Genomic DNA, 24,495 nt, shown 5'->3' on the forward strand with positions numbered 1-24,495 from the left:
AGCAGGGGTCATGTTTTATGCTGTTGGGGTAACGTACGTATGTGTTAAGCTCATAATGTGACTGAGACACTTTCCAAGGCTAAAGAGCAAATTACCTATGAGTAAACCACTTGCTTCCGCCTCTGAGAGCTTATCTCATACTGGCTTACATCATATGAAAGAACCCAGAAGCTCTTGCAGGATTTCAGTCTCAGCGATGCTTCCTGCTCGCTGTTATCCAAGTCCAGTGTCCGGATCAGAGGGACCCAGAGCCCGGAATTCAACCCGTGTGCCCCACCTCTAACAATGAGGCTGTGTTTTTTGCCAGCAGGTCGTTCATGATCCATGATGAACTCATGACGTTTTGGCACTGGTCGGCCTGATGGTGGCGCAGTAACAACCACTTCTACGTTTAGGCTTTTAACTGTTTAATCATGACTCTTAGAATCAGAATGTTTTCATCCATACATGTAGGCCACGCCTCTGTGGACAATTAAAATAGACAGTGTGTGTATTTTTACATACTGTATATTGCACTATAGCAGGGGTGGCTCTCTCTCTCTTGCTCGTCCACGCACACACACACCGAGACGCAATACCTGCGTCTTTCTTCTTAAAGGAGCCATGCGCTCTTATAACTTTACTTAAAGATATCTCTCAAGATCGTGTGATGACAAAATATATATGAATTAATATTGAAATCAGACAGCTTTTTGTCTGTATTGCCAAAAATGGCATATGCATTTCAGATGTTTATTTTACAATATGAAAATTATGTATACCAAGAGAATAATCTGTGAGCAGCCGAGCTGGAGCCCAGCCACACGTTCTATAGTCTGACAAGTACACCTCATGTTTCACTATGCCTTTGTTTGTGAGTGTGTGTGTTGGGGGCTAATTATATGTCTGTGCTATGTGCTTACTGCTATGAATGTGTGACCTTGACTGCAACTCATGTTTTACAGTGACTCATAAAGTGAGGGCGTGCGTGTTTGTATGTGTGTATATAGGTGTGTATGGATTGTCAATCACTGCTGCACTGCTTGACCTTGAATCTTTGGCCTTAAAGTGCGAGTGCAGATTTTAGAGTAGAATTTCCATGTTATTGTATTTTGTTGGTAAAACATTTATATATTTTAAGACGTTTTTTAAAAAAAATATTTTACCTTATTTTTCTTTTCTTAACATTTGTTAAAAATACATTTCATATTCAAAACATTTTTCATTTATTGAATTGATTTCATTTTGATATGTGTAAATTGTTTAACTATAATTACATTTTTGAAAATTTTTGAAAATTTCTGAAATTCGAGATGAAAAAAATCCAAAAATGAGAAAATGCATTTCGTAATTTATAGAGGCTTATTAATTGTGTAAAAGTCTCAAAGTGGAAAAATAAAGAAATATTCTATTAAAAAAACAAACAATGAAAAATCTGAAAATAATTGAAAAATACTCCTTTACACTCAAACAAGAAACAGGCAATCTAAATATCTCTAAATTAGAGTGTCACCTCCTCGTTTTTGTTCAAATTCAGGGAAAAGTTATTTTGGGATCAGGGTTAACAACATTTCATCATTTGTTTGAGTTGTTCCACTCCAAACAAAGAGGAAGAGGACGTTCATGCTCTCCTCCTCCCTCCACTTTTCCGCTGTGCTGTTGTTTTCTCCATCAGCCACAAGCTTAAACTCTGTCCCAACACAATGTGGTCCTCTGAGGCAGAGGGCGGCAAGTGATGGAAAGCATGTCGTCCACTTCCTGTCCAAACATTCCTGCTGGTATTGTTTTGGTTGTTTTATTGCCACAGTGTCAGCACTGGGACAGCATGATAAAAAAGCCAAATGATATCAAAGCAGGAAAAGGTTGTCCAATATGTCAGCCAAAGCTTTTACAAGTGTGGGGGAGTTTGGTCATTAACCAGCAGGAAGACAGGAAGGCTTCTGCACTGCATTTTACTTTAGGTACTGAAGTAGTGGAGTCCCTGAGCTAATGCTAATTACGCTCAATTGCCATTCAGCAATCATAACGTGCATTAACTTAAGATGGCACTAGCTACAAGTCAATTGTGTAAAGTTTCATCATGATTTCCCAAATTGAATCAATATCAACTTGCCACAAAATTCACCTCAAGTGAGTGTAAAACCTTTTTTGCGACATTTCACGTTTTTGTTATCCATAACATTGGATAGCAATTAATGATTGATCGCGTGTTCAGACTTCACTGATGACAACAGTGTGTGTGTTTTTCCAGAGAGAAAAGAGAGGAAAATCAGAGTAAGGGCGTGGCTGCTTGATGATGTCATGCAGTTACATTGTGAAATCAGAATGTGTTGTTAGAGGGAGAGTGATTTTTAAGGTCCTGACACGCACACATACATTCTCACAGGGTAGTGTGTGTGTGTGTGTGTGTGTGTGTGTGTGTGTGTGTGTGTGTGTGTGTGTGTGTGTGTGTGTGTGTGTGTGGGGGGGGGGGGGGGGGGCGGTTAGTATTGAAAGCAAATCAAAACAAATTCCAGTATCTTCTTCGTATGTGTGTGTGATAAAAGTTTACTTACTCTATCTCAATGAAAGGATTCATAATTATACCAAAGCTTTGAGATGCATAATGAGATCACTCATGAGCTTAAAATCAGTTAATGCAGTATACAGTATGTATTTTTTACTACTGTTTTTGGTTGCCTGTAGTTTTACTCACAGGACCTAAACTGAGGCTAAGGACCTAATCATGTTTGTTTTTAGCTTCGCTTTCCTGTCATTGTTTCGAGCATTGTCAGTGCAAAAAATTAAAGTCATGTGCCCACAGTTTTTCGAAATTCTGCTAGTTTATAACAGGATATAGTCTGCATGCAGTGAAATGTTTATAATCCAAACCCGATCACAGTCAGCCAAATTTGTGTCTAAGTCTTGACTTTATGGCTGCTGTCTTGTTTGATGCACTGAAAAAAATTGTACTCGGAACGGAACCTGAGAGGCAGGTGGTCTGATTTTCCATCATTACACCAAACATGATCCCTTGTGGAGCCACACGATGCGCATTTGGCCAAGGTGATCGGTCAGCGCTTGGTCCTTTAGGTCAGTTAGCTATGAACAACTCGCCACGTTTGATTCCACAGAACGCGAACAGAGTCAGAATGCAGCAATGGATCTGATTGGCTGTTTGAACTCGCGATCGGGTGCTCTCATTGGCTGGTCTGAAACCAACAGTTTTGGTGTGGCTTTATTTTCTCTAATCTCTCTTTTTCTGTTTGTTGTTCCCGTTTTCTTTACCTTCCTTTCCTCTCTTTCCTTTCCTCATTTACTTCCTTCTTCCTTCCCCCTCCCAATATTCTTACTTCTCCATTTCCCCCATTCGTTATTTCCTTGCTTCCTCACCTCCTCCTCTCTTCCTTCCTTTGGCCTTCCTGTCTCCTCGCAGTCTGCGGCAGCGAGCTTGCCCAGGGAGGCTTCTTCGTGCGGCAGGGTGAGTACATCTGTACGTTGGACTACCAGCGGATGTACGGCACTCGCTGCTTCAGCTGCCAGGACTTCATCGAGGGGGAGGTGGTGTCGGCGCTGGGAAAGACATACCACCCCCGCTGCTTCGTCTGTGCCTCCTGCAAGTAAGAAAAGCAAATACTAACTCTAATTTTTCAGGGGCTGCACTTCGATTTTATGATCATGGTCAAGTCAATAAGCTGTTAAATGACATTGTTGAGAGACACATAACTAGAGGACTTGATGGAGGTATGGACACTCATAAATGTTTAAATGCTTTTATTGAGATTCACTCATTTTTTTCCTGCTGAATAGACAAAATGAAATATATACGATTGTATATGTATCGATTAAGTTAACTTACTCTATTTCTTACTGTAATGCCAAAATCTGCATCAGCGGGTTGCCTAGGCGACCATCCTTCTGTCCTCCCACAGTTCAAAGAAGGTGCTGAGTGTGTTTGTGCAGCACCGTCACATACTGTATGTGTATAAATATAGGCAAGCACATAAAGACACGTGTCGCAGTGTGTCACACGGCCGTCTTCACCTGTTTCCAGGTGTGTGTGTGTGTGTGTGTGTGTGTGTTCGTGTTCAGGTAACGTTAGCCGAGGAATTCTAAGTGTGTGGTCAGTCCTTGCAGCCACTTAGCCCATTCCCAGAGCCTGTCTAAAATGTCCTTTGAACTGGTAATGTGTGTGTGTGTGTGTGTGTATATGTATGGGTATGTGTATGCGGTCCCTACAATGAAACTGAGAGCAGTGTGTGTCCAGTGTGGCATTTGAGGTTTGTAATGTGATCATTAAACCCTGATGATCCTCTCATAACAAATATTGCCTTTGTGTCAAAGAGAAGTGTATTTTTGTATTTGGGTGCTGGTAGCCAGGGCGGTTGTTATGGTGTTGTTGTTGTTGTTATGGAGGTTATTATCTGTACTGTATTCTCTTACATTCAGTGAAATCGTTAACATTTTCAGGATCTTGAATGACGTGACGCTGAATCCATCAAAGCCTTTCGTCTGACATTTGGTCTCTTCTTTGTTTGTTTGCAGACAGCCGTTCCCAGCCGGTGACCGAGTGACATTTAATGGAAAAGAGTGCATCTGCCAGACGTGCACACAGCCGCTCGCTGTCAGCAGCCCTGCGCCTATACAGGCCGTCCACAGTCAGTCCTCTGTTTGTCTCCCTGTTTATGTCTCTGAAATCAATAGACTACAATACAATAAATGAGAGCCTCTTATGTCAGTGGTTGCCTCATTTCTCGCTCTCTCAGATAACCAACTTGTCAAACTTCCGGACTCTGACCTGTCGCCTGTTTGATATAGAGCTGATTGCGTCTCTCTTTCCTTTCCTTCCACCCCTTCTTCCTATTATCCCTTCATGCCTCATTAAGACTGCTGCGGCTGTGGGAAGGAGTTTAAGAATGAACAGTCTCTAGTGGCTCTGGACAAACACTGGCACCTGGGCTGCTTCAAGTGCAAAGTCTGCAACAAGGTGCTCAATGCCGAGTACATCAGCAAGTACGTCAGTCTCTTACCAATGATAAGCTGCTGTTATTGTAACATTTCATCATAAAAGCGTTAAAACGTCCCCACCCCCTCCCTCGGCACCATCTCAGCCCCATCCCCAGCTCCCCTAGCACCATTCACAACCCATGCCAGCAACTTTCCGAGGTGGTGTGGAGTTTGTGGTGTCTCTGATCTGTGCGGCCTTTTTGTTTGTCCACAGGGATGGGATCCCCTTCTGTGAGATGGACTACCATGCCATGTTTGGCATCCAGTGTGAAAACTGCAAGAAGTACATCACTGGAAAAGTCCTAGAGGTGAATGACATTTATAACCAAATCTTTGTGAATGTTCTCCTGATAAAACTGATGTATTATATGAGGTGCTGGCTGCCAGAATGTGCACAGTCGAAGATGAAACTTGAGGATGGCGTCAAAGTCAGATTTAGTTTATAGGCTAATTTCAAGAAGCTAATGGTTGCTGTGTGCTCGTCCACCGGGAATAACAATCCAGCCAGAACAAGGTCTCCCTCTCTCTCTGTCTCTCTCTCTGTCTCTCTCTCTCACACACACTTACACACTAGATCACACCCACCTTTTTCTTCTTCTCGTCCCTAGTCACCCCCTCAGGCATGTCATTGTTTTTGTTGTCAGCGGGTCTCAGTTCCTGTCTGTGTCACAAAACAAAGCAGCGCCGAGCAAAGCTGGCTACCGCCAAGCAGATCAAGCTTGTCACCGCATAATGTTATTGGTGTCCAGTGTCATTTTTCTTTTGCATCACCTGAGCAATGGTGTTAGAAAAAGCTCAGAGCAACGACGTCATCTCCTGGCTGTCATTGTTGTCCCACCGTGTGTGTGCCATTGCATATGGATCTGACCTAATTCAGTCACTATGCTTATACCATTAGGTAATTGTTGGTACGCCAATATATGTGAGCAAGATGTAAAAGTTGATTGTATTTCATCTATCTGGATTTGCTTCGGTGTGTATTCTGCTTTGATAGCATATAACAATAGCTGTGGATGGTAAGACATTGTGTGGGTCGGATCGGACTCATACAATGTGTTGTTGGGTGGAGTTGGACTCGGATAGCGCACTTGGGTTACATTTTCGATTTTGGTTCAGGACACACACACACACACACACACACACACACACACACGCACACACACACACCTTGACATATAGGTCCTTTTCTTTCTGCTTAATGGACTTTGGCTCTGTACTATAAACACTATAGGCCAAAAAAAACTAAATGCAGTGGAAAATGGATGTGGATGATGTAATTTACACACACACACACACACACACACACACGCTCTTACTCTTTTTCTGCTGTTTCTGCTTTCCAGACACTGGAACCTGATCAGTGTTTATGAAAGGAGAGAATGTGAGTGTGCCCTGTAATGAAAGAGGAGGAAGGCAAAGAGAGGGGGATTGTTGTTTGTACCCATAATGCTGTTCTGTTGTTCCGAGGTCACGACGGGAGCTTCCAAGACCCCCTGTCTGAAAGCTTTCTTCCTCTCCTCCTCCTCTCATTCCTCTGTACACCCAGCGAGAGTATCCCGTGTCCTCCGAAAAACAACAGGCCGTTTCACCAAACCCACGTCCTCCTGCCAAAAATTCTCTGGTTACTTCTTTACAACCCAAATCTGTCCTTCCCTCTTCCTCTGTTTCTCATCTAATTCAGTTGATATGAATTGATGCAAGTAAGTACAGTTGTACCTTTCTGCCCAGAAACTTTTCCAGAAGTCAGGAAATTCCCTATGTTTTGCACAAAGGAACCAGGACGTAACCAGAGCTCGCTCTGCCTTTCTCTCTCTCTCCATTGCCAGCGCCCATATTTTTGCAGATATACTGCAGGAGCGCTGCAAATACATAAAGCAGTTTTCCACTTCTTTGCCATTTTGGCAGACGGATAAGCGCTAATTTCACTTTCATTTGCACCTAAACATTCTTCATTACTGTACTGAGAGACCGAGCGCTCAGAATGTCACAACCTTTGGTGGAGATCAGGTCAATACATTAACGCGGGGGGTATCACCTCTCAATCAAACAGCATAGGCGAGTGAGGGGGGAGAGAGGAAGAGTGAGAGAGAGAGAGTGGGAGAGATAGACAGCAAGGGAGAGAGAACCCTTCCACCACTTTGACCTTTCACCTGTTACCACAATCGTCCATGGCTTCAACTACCACGACACGAAAGTGAAACGTTCCCCTCTCAGCTTTCACGTTCATCCACATCCTCCCCTTCCTCTTCCTCTCAGATCTGCAGGAATTTGAATCCGATCATTTTCCCTTGTAGCTGCCTTGGATTCGGGACAAAGGAAGGATTTGATTGAGCTCTTATCTTCTTTCCGTTCGTCTCACAGCTTTTTTATCTCTGTGCCTCAGCGTTTCTAAATCAACTTCCTCTTTTCTCTCCGTGTCAGTTTAACTCTGTTTCTGTTACCTTCGACCCACGTGACCCCGACACCACACTGCCACATATTCACAGTGGAAGTGATTTTCATTTCAAACTAGCATTTTTAATGGTCTCATCCAGAAAAGTGTGATTTCTTGGTCTATGTAGTTCCTCGGAGCGATACAGAAATGTTGTTTTTGTTGGCCACACAGTTGCACAGATGTACCATCACTCAACACAACAGGACACTATTAGTATTAGTACTACGAGTATTTTTTATTTATTAATGGTTGCAAGGTCAATTGCTATGGTTTTCAAGGAAGCTTTAAATCCAGATAATATCGTTTGTTTTCATCAATTTCCACACATTTTAATTTTGCATGTGGATGATTTAGTGCTGAGTTGAGAGTTTTGGTTGTTCAAGTCAAGTGTCCATCATAACAAACATGGATGGGTTTTCCTTTTTATTATTAAACATTAATAAATCAAGCTCCCAGTCAGCTCTTAAAATTTGATATCATTTGCTGACGTGATTATCAGTCGCTGTGACGAAGTTCCTCCTGTGTCTTTCTCTGCATTGAATTTAACTTCAGTGCACATCTCTCAACACATGTGCGCCATCTTGTGGTTGTCTTATATAAGACAACCATCGTTCTGTTTCCTTCTTCAGCTTGTAGCGTTTAATTAATGCTAATTGTATTCAGCATTACAATGAGCTCATGTAGTATGATCTCACAGAGGATGGTTAACAAAATAAAATATAAAATCCATAGCAAACCTAAGAAGAAATCTATTAACTCAGTCCCACTGAAACACTGATAATTATTACAGTGACTGAACAATTGTAAATTAATTAATACATGTGCAACATGAGAGGCATTTTGTATCTGTATACAATTGTTTTTCTTTGTTCTACAGGCTGGAGAGAAGCATTACCACCCCACATGTGCTCGCTGTGCTCGCTGTGAGCTCATGTTTGCTGAGGGAGAGGAAATGTACCTACAAGGTAAAAACTCAAAGGGTATTTGCGTTTTCTTTAAAAGACTTGAAATGTCTTCTAAAAATGTAAAAAGATGTCAATGACTTTTACCCAAATCATTCACTTTTAAGCACTAACACTTGAGTGAAAGTCAACAGTGTTAATTCACAATTGTGCATTATAGAGATGCTAACTCTCTCCGCAGGATCTTCTATCTGGCATCCTCCATGCAGGCAAGCAGCAAAGCTGGAGGAGAAGAGTAAGGTAAGAGTGACAGTGAAGATAACATCAAAGACCAAGCCAATTAGTAACTAGTAACGAGTAATATATTCATCAGGTTTTATGGGATGGAACAGGATATAGTCTGCATACAGTGAAATTGTATGAAAGAGATCATCAGGTGAAGCATATTGACAGAAAATACAAGTGGGCCCAAAATTGAGCCCTGTGGAACTTGGAAGGAGGCAGGGCTGTTCAAGCAAACACCCCTGTTAATATCAATGCAGAAAAGGGGCGTGGCAGCAGATTTTCCACAAGATGTGCATGATTTTTCACAAAATTTCAGCACATCAGTCTTGTATATCAGCCCTTCATCTATCTCCATCATCCTCATTCTTCATTAGAACCCCTCTCCTTCCCAGAAGCAGGTGAGGATACAACTCAATGATGTCCCTGAGCAACAGGTGGGTGGTCCTGTTTGCCCACCCGCCCAAATGCAAACCCACATCCATCTGCTGCATGGGTTGACTTTTTTTGACTTTTGACATCATACTACTTTACTCACTTCATATCGATGTTCAACGTCTATAACACCCTGACGATACCCAGCGTAACCACGCATAATAAATTATATCTAACTATCTATATTCAGCACAATGTTTGTCTCAGTACACTGTACTGTAGGATGTGTACCTGTAGAGGGCAGCACACACACAACCTAAACAGAAAGAAATGACATGTGCGCTGTGTTGCTCCCAACACTTAGGGGGAGTGTTTGTGTGCTTAAAGGAAGAAACAACAATGACAAATCGGCACTAATTGCTCTTGTTGCCGTACAGAGCCTACTTGCATTCATTGTGTTGTGTATGTTGTGTGTGTCAGGTGACCAGGACTTCTTCTGAGAGCATTACTTCAGTTCCGGCCTCCAGTGCTTCCGGCTCTCCCAGCAGGGTCATCTATGTAAGATTGCACCACCTACAATAGTACTCATTCTAGCAACCAACCAGAACATCATAGCAACAAACACTTCCACCACCTATACCACCATACCCTGCAGCACCCAGCAAGCAACTTAGCAACCCCGCTTCCACCTTAGCCACTGCCCAAAAACAGCAACCACCCAGAACACTGTAAAAAAAAAACTGCCCAAATCATCACTGCAGCTGCTACACTAAACACCATAGCAACCAGCCCAACAATGCCCCCAAAAAACACCATAGAAATTGCCTTAGCAACTGCCACCAACACCATAGTAACAGCCCATTGCATGACGTTTGGGATCTTGTGCTTCTAGGCCAAACTTGGTGAGGAGATGCTGGACTACAAGGACCTGGCTGCTCTGCCAAAGACCAAGGCCATCTACAACATCGACAGACCTGACATGCTGTCGTACTCTCCATACGTCAGCTACCCGTCTGAGGAGCGACACTACGGAGAGGTAAACCTATCTCTCTCTCGCTCTACATACTGGCTTTCTTTTTCATCTTTTACCTCTTTTCTTTCTCTCCATTGCATCCATGCCTTTGCAATCCCTCTCTCGCAGCACTGAGCAGTGATGTGAAGTTACACAGTAAAAATACTTCATTAAAGTGCTGTAGTATGTTTTGGCAGAATTTGTGCTACAGTGGAGTATTTACATTTTGGCAGATAATAACTACATTTTAGAAATTTGGCAAAACTATGATGTAGTATGAGGGCCACTTAAAAGGTTAAAAAGAGAGATTAAGTCATAATATTTTGAGAAATAAAGTTGAAATGTTACAAAGAAAGGTTTGATGGGTGAATCTTACTTGCAACGAAGGCATTTTGGAATTAGAAATCTCTACTTTTACCTTTACTCAAGTAGGCCTTCCAGGTATTTCATGCGCTGCTGGAACTGAATGTATGGATGCGGTTACATCATTTGCTTCAGTTGGTTTCATTGAACCTCTCCTGAGTTTGGCCTAACCCTCAGCTTTCTTCATTTGCAGTCCCCACAGCTGCTTTCTCCTACACCCACTGAGGTAATAGACTGTACGGTTGCTGTTGTTAACCCTTCTTTGTTGTACGGCTCACTGTAACACGCGATTTCGATTGGTCACTTGCAGCAGTTTGTACTTGGCAATGGACGGCCCATTTGGGCAACCAAATGTTGACATGTGAGGCTAATTTTTGCCACACAAACATGGTCTTAAGTTGTTGTTTTTTTCATATTTTGCCTTTGCATGATCCACATCACGGCTGCATGCTTTCCTCTCTCCGTGTTATCTGGATGTACATGTTGTACAGTGTGATCAATCTGTCTCATTAAAAACATACTAAAGATGCAGACCACATTTGGAACTTTCTGTGTGTGTGTGTGTGTGTCCAGGGTGATGGTGAGAAGTCGCCCCGTCAGTGTAGACCCTCCAGCCCCAGCTCCAACAGCTCCATGGGGGGGTACGGGCGGTACACCCCATGCCGATCTCCCCAGAATTACAGCCGACAAGGTGCCCATACACACACACACACACACACACACACACACACACACACACACACACACACACACACACACACACACACTTAAACACACACACACGCGCACACACACATACATTACAGATAACCTAAACCTACACGTATACTGCTGTTGTCATCTGAAACCTTTACCTTTTCAATCATGCTCATATATTTTGTTTTTGCCCAACCATCCAATCTTTCTGTGAAGCCGTGTGCCACTTACTCTCTGAGATCCTCGACCTGAAAATTGATGCCACATTCCTTTTTTAAAGGTCTTTCTATTGAAACATTTACTTTTAATCTAAGACTTCAGAAAGCCAAAGGTGATAAACACTGTAAGAAACGGGATTTCTAAACCTGTCTAAAACTACAGCCTTCTGTCCATGTATTTGAGCTGTTCATGTTCGTCACTTCACTGAAGACATATCCAGTAAGTCATCATGCCCTCTGTGATTTGATTGGTCATCCAGGGCCTGAGGGAAACCCTGGCAGTAAACATGGCAGCCAGGCCCAAGAGCACAATTCCCTTCCTCTGCCCCCGGCCTCAGTGGGGGGTGTTAAGTACCCCTCCACCTGGGCCAGGGACTCCTCCTCCCTCCCTATGAACCATTCAGGTGTGGCTGAGGGCAGCAGTGGTGGTGGTGACTGTAGTGGCAAGTACTCGCCTGGACCACTGGGGAGCAGTGGAGGCTTGTCTTTACACCTGAACCCCACCACCCTAGCCATGCTGCAGCAGCACAACTTCATCCCTTATTTCAGAGGTACCAGAGCCAAGACAAAGACCACGACCATGACCCGGTCTAATACAGATGCTGGTCCTTGCTGCTGCAAAACACAAACCTCAAAACTTCTGAAAGTATTTTGAGAAGAGAGGATTTGTTCTTTGTGTGCAGTTATTTTAGTACATTCCAGGCATACTGAAAAAATATTCAAGCAGAACTTGAACTACATCAGCAACTTTACAAAAATTCTCATTACATGAGGGTATCACATTTAGGTAACTAAAAAAATGTCCTTAGGAGTTTTCACCACAGCAGCTAGGCACCGGTCTGCTCTGTATTTGACCGAGCTCAAAGGTCGCACTGATTGAAATGCTGTGATGCATGGGCTCTGGCTCAACACAATAACAATGATGTGGAAACTCAGAGGGTTTGGCTTGGTGTGAGCTGTCTGCTGGATGATCTGTTGTAACCGTTGTTTGGACACTAATGAAGTGTGATTCTGTAATAGCTGAACTAAAGCACGACATCTTAATGCTATGAATCATTGATGATGCCACACATCCCTGAAATCAACATCACAAAGCAGGACTTTACACATTCTTTTGCATTCACACAGTGTCAGAATTTGTGTTTGTGAAACTATGTCTTATTTTAAAATTCATAGATAGTTGGGGTTTGTTTTGCTGAAACGGCAGAAAACCTAGATTTATCACAGTAACAAGCAATAAGTGGAGGGATGATGTATTACAAAGGTGTGTGTTTGTGTGTGTTAGTAGCTATGCAGGTCTGATATAATGTTGCCAAAAACAGAGTTCACACAATTTCAGCTAGCAGTAGTAAAGTTGGAAGTTTGCTAGATGTTGCTTTGGGTTGATCGGCTCATGATAGTTTGTCCGCTGTCGACACGGTAACAGTACCTATAATAGGGCCTCGATTTCACCCACAGTCGTCCTCGTGGTCTCCACGTGAGCTTTTTGTGTCCAACCACCTCTGTTTGCTTAATCTTTTCCATCCCTTGACCTCCCTCACGCCCAGGGTTCAAACAGGACCCCTCACCCGACCCCAAACCTAGGACCGCCCTGCACCTCAGTTTCCCTCCTGCTAACGGTAAAACACCTGTAGTCTCTATGTGCCCACCCCCTGGGGGAATGGCCAGTAGAAGTTTTTGTTGTCATCTGGTTTTGTGATGTTGTCATCTGGTTTTATGGCACTGTCGGGTCTCATGGTGTGCATCAGGGTACATTTGTAGGCCTGCACAGCTGTCTCATTTTGCTTGCTTGCTCGCTTGTGCTTGTGGACATAATTGTTGTTGTGCATGGATAATTTGGTGTATGAGATTGTGGATTCAAAAATCAAGCCTTGGTAGAGCTATAAGCTGTAGTAATTGATGTATTTCGTAGTTACTCATAACCATTTGCTTGCCTTTAATTTGTGTTCTACTGTGTTGTTTTTTTGGGAATTAGCCCTTTTTCATAATTGTGTCAAACTTTATCTCTTTGGTGTTGACCTGATTTCGGCCTTGAGGCTCAACGCATTTTTGTTCATTTGCAGGATGTTATAACCCAGCAAATATCTCAATTTACTTGATGGTCTATGTTCCTGTGGGAAGCCATCATATCTTTAATCATCAAGTGTGACTCGTAAAGCTTTTACAACAAGAATATAAATCTAAGGTGTTTTTAATAAAATGTTATTAATATGGCAATTTTTACTAGCCACATCATACCACATATTATTATAAACGTATGTAGAATTTCTGTCTGTAATCTACACACTTTTAACCATAAGCATACACATTCCGTATTTGTCAATCTGTAATTAAAATTTGAGTAGTGTAAATTCAGTCGCACTGGGCTTATTAAAAGAATAACTCAACATATGTTCCAGCTTGTACCTGTGGTTGTGAGCTTTTGGTAGTGACCATAAGAATGATCACAGAAAGATCAAGGACAACCTGTGGGTGAGTCAGGACTCACGCTTCGGGACTGGGTGAGGAAGCTTGGAGTTGAGCCGCATTCAAAGTACTCAGCTTAGGTGGAAGGGACATTCCAACTGTCCAACTGGGATTATAGATCCTATCTGGCTTGTGAATGCCTCCGACCTTGCCCTGGCTAAGCGATGGAAAGTGGATGGATTGGCGCACAGCACGGTGAAGGAAGCCATTTTTCGGAGGTTGAGGTCAGGACAGTTGCTCTTAACGTTGTGTTGCTTATCACGTGATGGATTTCTTGAAAACAACTCCCACAACCCAAGCATTGACAAATATAGAAATGCCTTAACTATTAGCTAAGTAGATAAGATAAGGGAATTGTTCAGCCTGTTCAGACACACAGTGATGAAATGTCCAAATGTCTGGGATATGAGCAATCTGGAAACTTTATAATTAGACATCAGTCAACGTACATGACGTACTACATTGGTGCATTTTGGCCGACAAAGGCATTTCTTCAGGGAAATTAGGGTTCTTCACTCCGGTTTATGGATGACAAAACTTTTTTGATACACGTCATTAGTAACAACAAACATTGTTTTGTTTTTGAAATGGCCTTGCAGGTTTTGAACTAGCGACCTCTACCAAAGAGTTGAAATGTTTGTCTATGGTACTGAATTGAAATGTTCGACACAGAACTATGTTGGCAATGTAGTTGGTAGCTCAGGCAACATAGCTATTTCAAAATGTATCGAGAAGTCATACGTTTTCTACGGTTCTTCTGTGTTGTTCGTCTACCTGCCTTCTTGTCAGACTATGGGTGGGAAAAATCATAACGTGTTCCAGAAAACCAGTACAGGGTTAAGGGCCTAAAATGATCCATAAGCAGCATCACAAAAGCGATCCAGCTTCTCAGTGGTTTTTCAGTGAAAGGGTTGAGAGGCTAAGCGGCAAGATGAAAGAGAGGAGGAGGAACAGAGGGATGGAAAAGCTGTAATTTGGTGTGTGGTTGCCAGTTTCAGTAGCATGTAAGAAAGCATGCAGCTCCCAGTACTTCGTAACACGCTGTGAAAGAAGTTGGTGTGTTTTCATGCAACAGGGCCACAGTGTAACGATGAAGTGACAGCGGTGGTAAGAAGTGATAAGCAGTGGTAAGCAGTGTAAATGGTCGCAGAAACGCAGTCAGACTCTTTAGGTAGTAAAAGAGGAATATTGCACGGCTATCTGTAATGACTAAATGTGATTGGTCAACCACAGTAGATTCCGATAGATTATTATTTTCTTAATAGCCAGCCTGCTTTGTATCACTGCTCCAACAGCTGCCAAAGGACTTTTTGGCGTCATGTGATAGTGATTGACCATTACATCTCTGTTGTCCACTGCTGTTGCTAGGCTAGGCTATTTTTCTCTGCAGAAGCTTGTTATTAGTAATAAATTCTAATTATGATTTTTTTTTGGTACGTAGCCACATAATATGTCAGGGTTTATTCCACAATAGTCACCAATTGATAAGACGCAATCCTGTTTTGTCCACCTAGTGGCCAAAACTTCTAATGTATCCCCATCCCCAAACTCCCCAGCTTCAATCATTACTTACTTTAGCTCCAGATGTGTGTGTGTGACAGTGATCTCATCCACTTGCATCCAGTGTGTTCCTCCCTGTCCGCGGGGAAGAGAGTGTGTGTTCACTAAGTCAAAAGTGGAGACCTGCAATTTATTACGTTTGGCATTTGGCGTGTCAGTGACTTCATTACCAAGCCTGCGATGTAGCACAACGGTTTAACAACTCTTTGTGATTAAAGATACATAACATACACACACAGGGTTTGACATTTGGAATTGATCAAGAACCTGGTATTTGTGCATGGTGTACAGTAAAGTGGTAGACACGAAAAGTCTGAATGATTCTCAGCCTCAGCAAATTTGTCAATGTTGACAATGTTGTGTCAGTAAAATGTTTGTGCTGGGTCATGAAGCCATCTGCAGAAGTAAGAATAAGTAAGTAAGTATGAAATCTGTGAAAATGCTTTACCATAACAATGCTTCTCTGCCACCCCTCCTTTTTTTCTGCTACACCCCTATGTCCTCCTTCCATCCCCCCCTGGAGGTAGTGAAAGTGGTCGGAGTACCCCCAGCTTATCCACCTATTCCGATGGCAAATCCCCGTCCTCAGCTACGTCGTACGTGGCCGCTCCCCGGCATTTCCACATACCAGGTAGGCAAAAACAAACGCACATTAGTGGCTCGGGGAGAAGCTTTTATTTTCTACGTGGAATCAATTCTAAATGGAGCAACGACCTCATGTTCCCCAGTAACACATTTTCCGTCCTAGTACCGTCCTATGTGTAATTTTTCTGTGCAGACATACAATTTCAGGCCTTGATTGAACAGAGGTGTTATCAATACATTTCTGCTGCTCTGCCATTGATCATTTGAACAGTGATCATACTGGAGTTTTTGCAAAAGAAATTGTTAAGCTCTTGACAAAATCGTTATCTCTTATCTGTGTCTCTCTTCCTCTCTTGGCAAATCACTTTTCATTAACTTTGCAATATATTCTGACAGCAGATGACAAATTATAACAACGTTTCCCTCATTACTTTCACCCCCCCTATGATCCAACATATTGTTCCTATTGTTGATCACACCGTCAGTCATGCAGAGGGAAGAACTTAATGGACTCCCTAGTTGTCGAGCTGGTTTTGTGTGGATTTCGTTTCAAACAGACCAGAAAAACAAACCACGTGTTGTATGTTTTTTTTTAAATTGCGAGTTATTCTTCTTCTTCTTTAATGTATGACAGTTGTTACTAGGCGACTCTGACAGAGGCCTGCGTGGGTCAGCTGAGGCTACAACGGATTGGATCAGTTTTTAGTTAGAAACAGTTTGTCCCTGTTGTCCTGCAGTGGAGTTAACCCTCTGAGGTCTGCATAACTCCCCACCTGCATAAATCTCTTCATGTCTGAACCTGGACCTCACTTCTGTCGAAAGTGGACACCTGCGGTCACTGCCCTCCGCTGGTCTGCCAACGAAAAACGAAATCTATGATTTTTAGCTTATTTACATCCAACTCGGTCACTGAAATTTTCCGTTGGTTGTATTGCTCTGTCCATATAAGGGTCCATTCAAAGAGAACAGCAAATATGTTGATGAATGATACAACTTACAGAGAAACAACAACAGTGGCCGGGTTCAATGTAAATTTCGCGAAATTCATACAGTTTTGTAAAATCACCAGTGTATCGCTTTGAAGTATGTTTGGTTCAACAAAGCGATATTTTGATTATGTTGCATGATTAATACCCAAAGTGCCAATGTTTCTGTTGAGCCATAATAATAAAAATGACAAACGTGTTCTGTTCTGCATCTCCTTTTGTTTTTCCGAAATTTCTCATCCCCGATAACTGCTAACTCATGCTTCTCTTTCTTCATTCTCTCTGTTTCTTCCTCCCCCATGTTGGCTTCTTCCATTTTCTCTCCTGTTGCCATCTTCAGAGACTATGGTCAAAGATAATATCTATCGAAAACCCCCCATCTACAGACAGCATGGTACAGTCCACTTACTGTTTAACACTTCCCCTCTGGTCTGGTCTCTGCACGATGTGTTGCATGTCACCTTTCAGTTACCTCATTATCTTTTTAGCGGGAACGCGGGCAAAGTTTGATTCATTTCCTGATCGCACCCCTGGTCAAGCCGTCAGATGGTCAGCTAGGTTTCTGCCACATCAGAAACTGTGATTGAATGATGAATAAATCTCCAGATCTGATTTCATGAAATTCTTCACTTAGCTTCCTCAGTGCAGGTATCCCAGCAACGCCCAACAACAACAGCAAATAAGATGGAGGAGAAGAAGCCTGCGTTATTTTCTCCCACGCGTGCATTGCACCCATTCCATGCGTAGATATGTTGTGATAAAAAGCAGCAGAAAAGCCGTTCATACTGCAGCTTACACCCTGCTTTCCGATCAACTTCCTGGCACTCGTAAAAAGGGAAAAACACGTTAGTTACCTTAACTGAGATGCATCATGTACTGCATTGTCAGCAAAACGGTGAAAACAGATGCTCTTCAAATTAGTCAAGACGAACGGTGAGAAGGAGTTATCGTGTCACGTAATATCTTGTTCTGATAGGTTAGCGGAAACTAAATCTTGGGTTCGGGTCCTTTTGGTGTTGATTTGCTTGACCCCTCCATGCATGCATGTGTTCATCTCACCAGCTAATGTGTTCATCTTACAGTGGTGACATAGTGTTTGTGTGACCGCTGTGTATGTGTGATCACTGTGTTTGTGTGATCACTGTGTTTGTATGTTGACTATGTGGGTCCTTGAGTCCCTTATGTGAGTCACGTAATGTGATGTAACGTGTCTCATTTCATGGCACATCCAGAAACAAATAAATAAGTGTTTTCTACGAGAAGAAACTTAAATTTGCTGATGGCTCACAGCATTAACAAAGGTAAACGTAGCCCAATAACAACTAATTATTATTAAACTCAACTATCCCTGACAGTCAACAAGCATTACCAATGTTATTGTCATTTGAAGGACGCGCCGATTGCGTCCACGATGACATAAGCCATCTTCAAATGCCTCCTTTACAGGATGCGACCATGAAATGCAACACAGCTGTGGTGTCGTGTTCACTGTCTCCTTTATCATTGTTGACTCAATCATGTGCGATTTTTGCTATTGAAGTTATTCTGGAGAAGAGACCCTCAGCGTGCGGACACCAGAGTCTAGGGGGCCGATGGACTCAATCACACAAAGGAAATATTCATCTTTATCAAACATCCGATGTAAATCAGCTGCATATGGCGAACTTGTCAGCATCTAACGGTGTAAGGTCACCAAAAAGGGAAACATACATTCCCGACGAAGTGAAGCCTATTTTCTAGACCTTTTCATGTTAACTTGAGTGCTGAACAGCAGTTTTTGGATGCCCCCTGCTTGGTTGTGCCTTCGACCGGATGAAAACCAATAGACAAAGCCCACAATCGTACAATCAAACAAATGCATCATCAGCATCAGTATCTTATTATCAGTGTTTCCAAAGTTAGTCGATTAATGTTTCATTTGTTGCATTAGCACTCAGTCTGTCTAACCGAACTCTCCATTTTAATGCCTGTGGTTGCCTCTGTCTTTGTCGTTTGTTGTGACGCTACGTTTGAGCCCATCGCTGGGCTCAACTGGGTCATGGCTCGTCTCTTGCAGTGCGTTACCTTAGATGCTGACGAATGCCAAAGATGTCATGGTGCACAAGAGTTAGAGCTTTTAAACTGTCGCTTCCTGTAACGTCTGACTGTTTTACAGCTTCTAGAACGTCCTGGCAGGATGGGGAGGAGAGTAAGGTGGGTCCACTGTGTGTGTGTGTGTGTGTGTGTATGTGTGATACAAGTATATTTAAGGCTCCTTTTACTTTCTCAAACTTTCCAGACGCTTTAACAAACTGATTCACTAACTCATAACTTTCCCATCATCTGTTGCTTCTTTCCACCACTCTCTCTCTCTCTCTCTCTCTCTCTCTCTCTCTCTCTCTCTCTCTCTCTACCCCCCCACAGAGGACCAGCTGGATGATTTTGAAGAGTGAGATTGACAGACAGATCGGTCCAGAAGATCTGGATCCCAGGAAGTCGACCTGCAGCCTGCCCACTGACACCTCCCAGCCCAGTGAGTCCGGGTCAGGACACACACAGACCTTCGGCTCATCATAGTGTAAAATGAGAATTAAGAACAAATGTGTTTTTTCACTTACTGCAGATTTCCCTTATAACAAGTCTGCGTCCTTACCTGGATATGGAAGGAACGGGATTTACAAGGTGAGCCTAGAAACGGACATGTCAGCATAACGTAACAGTACTTCGACAACCACCAGGACCTGAGTTCCTGTCTCAGCCCTGTTTGAGTTGTCTTCTCACTTGGTCTTTGGTGGTTTGAATGATGAACCGTGCGTGTGCTTCATGCAGGCTGCTGAGATGGTTGAGGACGAAGTTGACCCGGACTCCCACAGCTGGGGAGGAATGAGAGGTGAGGACGAAGATGAGCTTGAATAATTATGAAGACACAAATGAGAGCTCAGGTTAAAGCGATTATATTTTCTGTCCATGGATATCACAAAGATTCACCTTAAGGGAGCGTCAACACTTTTTGTGATATTTGGGGTTTACCCTTCCTTTGAAACTGAAGATCTTTGGCAATATTAAATAGTTTTGGTGGAATATGTTTGAACATTGTTTGTTAAGGTTTGCAACTAAACTAAATCACCGTTCCACCAAATTAACTCTCTCTCTCTCTCTCTCTCTCTCTCTCTCTCTCTCTCTCTCTCTCTCTCTCTCTCTCCCTCTCTCTCTCTCTCTGTCTCTCTCTCGCTCTCTCTCTCTCTCTTCTCAGAATATAAGGTAAGTGTTCCTTCACTTGTTACCACTTAACATACATTTGCACCTTGCTTTGATCATTGGTTTATGATTGTAATCTTTCATCTATGTGTTTGTGTGTGTGTGTGTGTATATGTGGCAGATCTACCCATACGAAATCCTGGCAGTGACTCACAGAGTGAAGGTGAAGCTTCCCAGAGATGTAGATCGCACCAGGCTGGAGGTGAGCTCCCTCGCTCTTCCTCGCTCCCTCGCTCTTCCTCGCTCCCTCGCTCTTCCTCGCTCCCTCGCTCTTCCTCGCTCCCTTGTTCTTCTTTGTGTTCCTTGTCCTTTGTTACTGAGGTCCGAATTTCTATTTTGAGCTCCATTTGTCAGCTCACCAAGGAGAGAAGTGAAACTGCAAGTTTGCACTGTTATTCCTTTTTACTCGCATGGAGACAAAAACACAGAAAACCCCTAATTCCTGGCCACACGTCTCCACCAATCACAGCCGAGCATGCCTTTCGAACAATCACAATCTAACTCAGTGCTTCCCAAACTTTTTCTGCAGGGCCCCCCTTCTGTAGATAAGAAAATATTCGCGCCCCCCCAATACACGGGCACACACAGACACACACAGACACATCCTCCCTCTCTGGCATTATCTTTCTGTCAGCAGGACAGGTGGAGAATGAAAGGGTTTTGGATTTCGTGGCCTGGGGGTGAAAACCTTTCATCAGAGGCCTGCTTCAGAGCGAAACATTCCACATTCCTCTGCTTGTTATCATGGTTACCAAGTGATTGGCTATGATACAACAGCCTCCTGCCTCTGATTCAGAACTATACAGCCATGCCCACATAAACACGAGAGAAATGTTTGACATCACGACCAAGACCAATTGACCAATGAAATGAATGCGCCCCCGGACCACCTACAAAAACAAAACTCATGAATTAATCATATATAAAACACCCTTTGCTTACAAGCATTGTCACTGGCGCCTTTGCCCTAATTGCATATGTTTGGCTTTTCACAGAGACACCTTTCACCTGAGGACTTCCAGCAGGTTTTTGGGATGACCCTGGATCAGTTCGACCGCATGGCGCTCTGGAAGAAAAACGACATGAAGAAGAAGGCACGCCTTTTTTAGAACAAAGTGCCAACCGATGTCTCAACACGAAACCATAAAGTGTGGATGGAGCTGAGAGAAAAACAACCCACCTAAAGTATTTATGCACCGCCGTGATCCCCGACTTTCTGTACCCGTGAAACGCTGTGCCGTCTGCCCGCAACGCCATGGAGAGGCGATCCGTGTCGGAACATTTATCAATGTCAAGGCAGCGTTGGTCACCTGTAGCTTTTTGTATGCAATGTGGTCCAAATGTTCTCTCAGCCTTATGAACAGGCAGAGAAGCTGCATTTGCATGGTCCCTGTAAATGCCTCGTCTCCCTGATTGTGTGGTTTCTGCATCCCAACTCCTGATTGTGGCAAAATTAACGACTTTTTCTGATTTTCCCATCGGGAAAGCCGGGATTTTCCCGCCTGTGGATCAGTTTTATTTGTGCGCTTTCTTCTCGTCCGATTTTCCCCCCATTTCACGCAATATACCCAAGGGCGGCCTTTGCAAACTGAGAGTGACATTACGAACATGTGGCAGCCAAGAGAACACGTCACGTGCAGAAACTGTTGGCTTTGCATGTGTGGAACGAGCAATTTTAACATGAGCAATTACTGAACACGTATAGTGTCTGCCCAAGTCATCGAAGTTCACTTTTGTTTCTTTATTCACTGAAATCGACTTGTCTTCTTTATTGTACCAGAGAAGAAACAAAATGGTTTCGGTTTTAACGCAATGGTTGCCGGGGACGATACATCAAATATGTCAACCAAATTCTATAAAACAAAGGTTGCATTTCTCATCCACAGTAACGTCCTAGGTCGCATCCCATGAAATCAGATGACCAAAACCTTCTGGACTAATCGTCTTTTAACGCTCCCTGTCTCTCAACTGACATCACTTGCATCACCATCATCTTTCACCTCCATAACTGTATAAGCACATGTTTGTTGTCATGTTAAATCCCCCTAGGTTTGATAAACGCACTCGCAACTCGCTTGAATCCGATCCTGCATCGAGCAAAAATCTGAGGATCAGGGCCATGACTCAGCACTGAGCCACCACAGCAACAGGACAAAAAGAATCAGGCAGGAGTTCTCGACACAGTTAATTGAAGCATTACGCAAGGGAAACTTACGTCCACACTCATTCACTCACATTGTTTCTTTTAAATTGTATCATATTGATGTGATTCACTTACGAGATCCGTAATCTGTAGAAGTTGTACAAGCCACAACAAACAGCTTAACATATCTTGTGGATTCCTAAATATAACTGTGTTATGCTGTAATGACGCTAATGCCTTGTAAAATCTATTTTCTTTTACTTTATTTCATTTCCTCAGTGATCAATGAAAACATACAAAGGCAAAGGTCATAAACGAACATATTTGTATTTAACTAAATGTATATGCTCATGTAGAGGAGCTTTTATAGGCTTTAAAGTGTTCATAGATCCAAAAGGGTCCATTCAAAGACCTACAGACCTTTAAGAGAACATCTACACAATGATACAACTTACAGAGAAGCAACATGAGAGAGTGAGTATTTAGGTTTTATCTTCCGGGTATAGATATTACCGTCGGTATGTTCGTCATTGCAAAAAGCTGCACTTACATAGCTTGAGTCCATCAGCTTTGCTTGTTTTCTGGACCACGGCAACTAACACCCTGTACGATGTATGTGAATATGTAGTGGACATATTATATGGCAGATATGTTTGTCTCCATACAAGCCATAGCGTATAACTCTTCAGGCATGCATGGGAATGGGACATGGGGCTGAAATTCATTTGCGTGGTTTCTGCATTCCCTCTGTTTTTGATTCGATAGTTTACCGTAAAATTGTATGGAATGAAAAGCTGACATTAGATTGTGAAAGGTATTTATTTATTAGCGATGATGGAAGAGGGTTTTGTGAGTTCTAGGGTGTGAAGAGAAAACATATCAAATATTATTTTTAACAACCTGAGTAAAAATGTCAAATGTACGCAACGCACTAACGATTGTCACAAAGCTCCTGTGTTGATTTCCACTATCCATCTGCTATTAAAGTGCTTTATCCAAACCAGAGAGTTCCACTGTGACCATTTTTTCTAATTCACTGATACCATGTTTTGTACCAACCTGGTAAGTTACCTCTTAGGGCCATCGACCACAAATTCCACTTATCCCTCTAAAAACCGCTGTTTTTTTGAGGTTGTGCAAAACTCGTACTCTGATCAGTTTTTAATGGGTTCTTCCCTGGATCCCATTCAACTGAAGTGGCACCATAAAGCCTTCAGCAGAGGATCAAGACCCCCTCAACCAGAGGTAGCATGGCTGTGACTTGTATAGACTGGACATGGAATTGAACCTAGAGCCTTCCACTCCCTAGACAACCACTCTACCTTCCTGAGTTATGCCATTTAAGAAGAACTTAAGCTTAAAGATGTTTCGCTGTTCTTAGCAGTAAGTGAAAAGGTCCTTAAATCTGTATTTGATACCAATTCTGGGACAGTATCCTCATTCTGTGGACAGACATGCAGATGAAAAGATATGTATTTCATGAGATGAAGACTTCAAAATGAGTGCAGTAGAACAAGAAATACTGTATGTGCAAGAAACATTATGCTTTGTCATTGGAATATCTGAAGTACAAGTTAATTTAAGAATTGTTGGGATTTTGTATCATTATTAATCTGCGCATTTCGTAATTTGGTTCACAAAGCGCAACCACGTGGCCATTTATGAAGAACTTCGTGGTTTGGATTTTATGAACAGGGTCTCGGCCCTCCTCATCCTCTTCCTTGATCATATCAGGCTTTGATGACAAACATTGTCCTGTATGAATTCTTGGATCTGAATCAAACTGTTTCCTCCCTGGTTCACGCCTGATCTTTAAGGAGCAAAAAATAAATAAATCTATCAATATGTCTGTCTGTCTGTCTGTCTGTCTGTCTGTCTGTCTGTCGCTCTTTCCATCCATTTATCTCTCTATTCCTTCCACTCCCCTCCCCTCCCCTCTTCTCTCGATCCATCTTTCTAACCCCCAATTCTCCCAAATTAAACCGCTCAGACTAGTTCGGTGAAAGGCTGAGTGAATTAAAAAAGAAACGGACTCCTCGTTGCTTCTGACATCATTGTTGCTGTTTTTTTGTTTTTTTTTTACTCTTTCCGTTCGTGGTCCGGACACAAAAGAACCCAAACAACTTCGATTCCAGCTTGGCGGCCCTCGTGGATGGGAAACGTAAGCCCCGCTTCCTATGATGCCTGACTGGTCAAGCCTTTGTCCGACTCCTCTCTGATTGGCCGAGTCCGCTGTCAGTCCGAGCAGTGGCCCCACCCTCGCTCTATTGT

At 42.8% G+C, this 24,495-nt stretch overlaps 1 protein-coding gene across 1 annotated transcript in view; it reads left to right on the top strand.

The window, feature by feature from the left end:
• The window catches only part of ablim2 (actin binding LIM protein family, member 2), a 35,748-nt gene extending 13,000 nt beyond the window's left edge, over positions 1 to 22,748 (top strand). Inside the window, exons 3-23 of the mRNA XM_076152930.1 lie at positions 3,395 to 3,578; positions 4,504 to 4,616; positions 4,845 to 4,971; positions 5,180 to 5,273; positions 8,277 to 8,364; positions 8,543 to 8,601; positions 8,979 to 9,020; positions 9,439 to 9,516; positions 9,851 to 9,994; positions 10,527 to 10,559; positions 10,907 to 11,024; positions 11,508 to 11,798; positions 15,797 to 15,904; positions 17,185 to 17,238; positions 19,000 to 19,037; positions 19,248 to 19,356; positions 19,447 to 19,505; positions 19,653 to 19,713; positions 20,077 to 20,084; positions 20,203 to 20,283; positions 21,077 to 22,748. Coding sequence (XP_076009045.1) covers positions 3,395 to 3,578; positions 4,504 to 4,616; positions 4,845 to 4,971; positions 5,180 to 5,273; positions 8,277 to 8,364; positions 8,543 to 8,601; positions 8,979 to 9,020; positions 9,439 to 9,516; positions 9,851 to 9,994; positions 10,527 to 10,559; positions 10,907 to 11,024; positions 11,508 to 11,798; positions 15,797 to 15,904; positions 17,185 to 17,238; positions 19,000 to 19,037; positions 19,248 to 19,356; positions 19,447 to 19,505; positions 19,653 to 19,713; positions 20,077 to 20,084; positions 20,203 to 20,283; positions 21,077 to 21,190 — 2,003 coding nt within the window. The 3' untranslated portion in view covers positions 21,191 to 22,748. The remainder of the gene's footprint in view (positions 1 to 3,394; positions 3,579 to 4,503; positions 4,617 to 4,844; positions 4,972 to 5,179; positions 5,274 to 8,276; positions 8,365 to 8,542; positions 8,602 to 8,978; positions 9,021 to 9,438; positions 9,517 to 9,850; positions 9,995 to 10,526; positions 10,560 to 10,906; positions 11,025 to 11,507; positions 11,799 to 15,796; positions 15,905 to 17,184; positions 17,239 to 18,999; positions 19,038 to 19,247; positions 19,357 to 19,446; positions 19,506 to 19,652; positions 19,714 to 20,076; positions 20,085 to 20,202; positions 20,284 to 21,076) is intronic.
• Positions 22,749 to 24,495: the final 1,747 nt, after the last annotated feature.

The sequence above is a fragment of the Genypterus blacodes genome, unplaced genomic scaffold (genome assembly GCF_046128005.1).
Source record: "Genypterus blacodes isolate CSIRO-AG114 ecotype Tasmania unplaced genomic scaffold, CSIRO-AGI_Gbla_v1 ptg000002l_1, whole genome shotgun sequence".
Classification (NCBI taxonomy): Eukaryota; Metazoa; Chordata; class Actinopteri; order Ophidiiformes; family Ophidiidae; genus Genypterus; species Genypterus blacodes.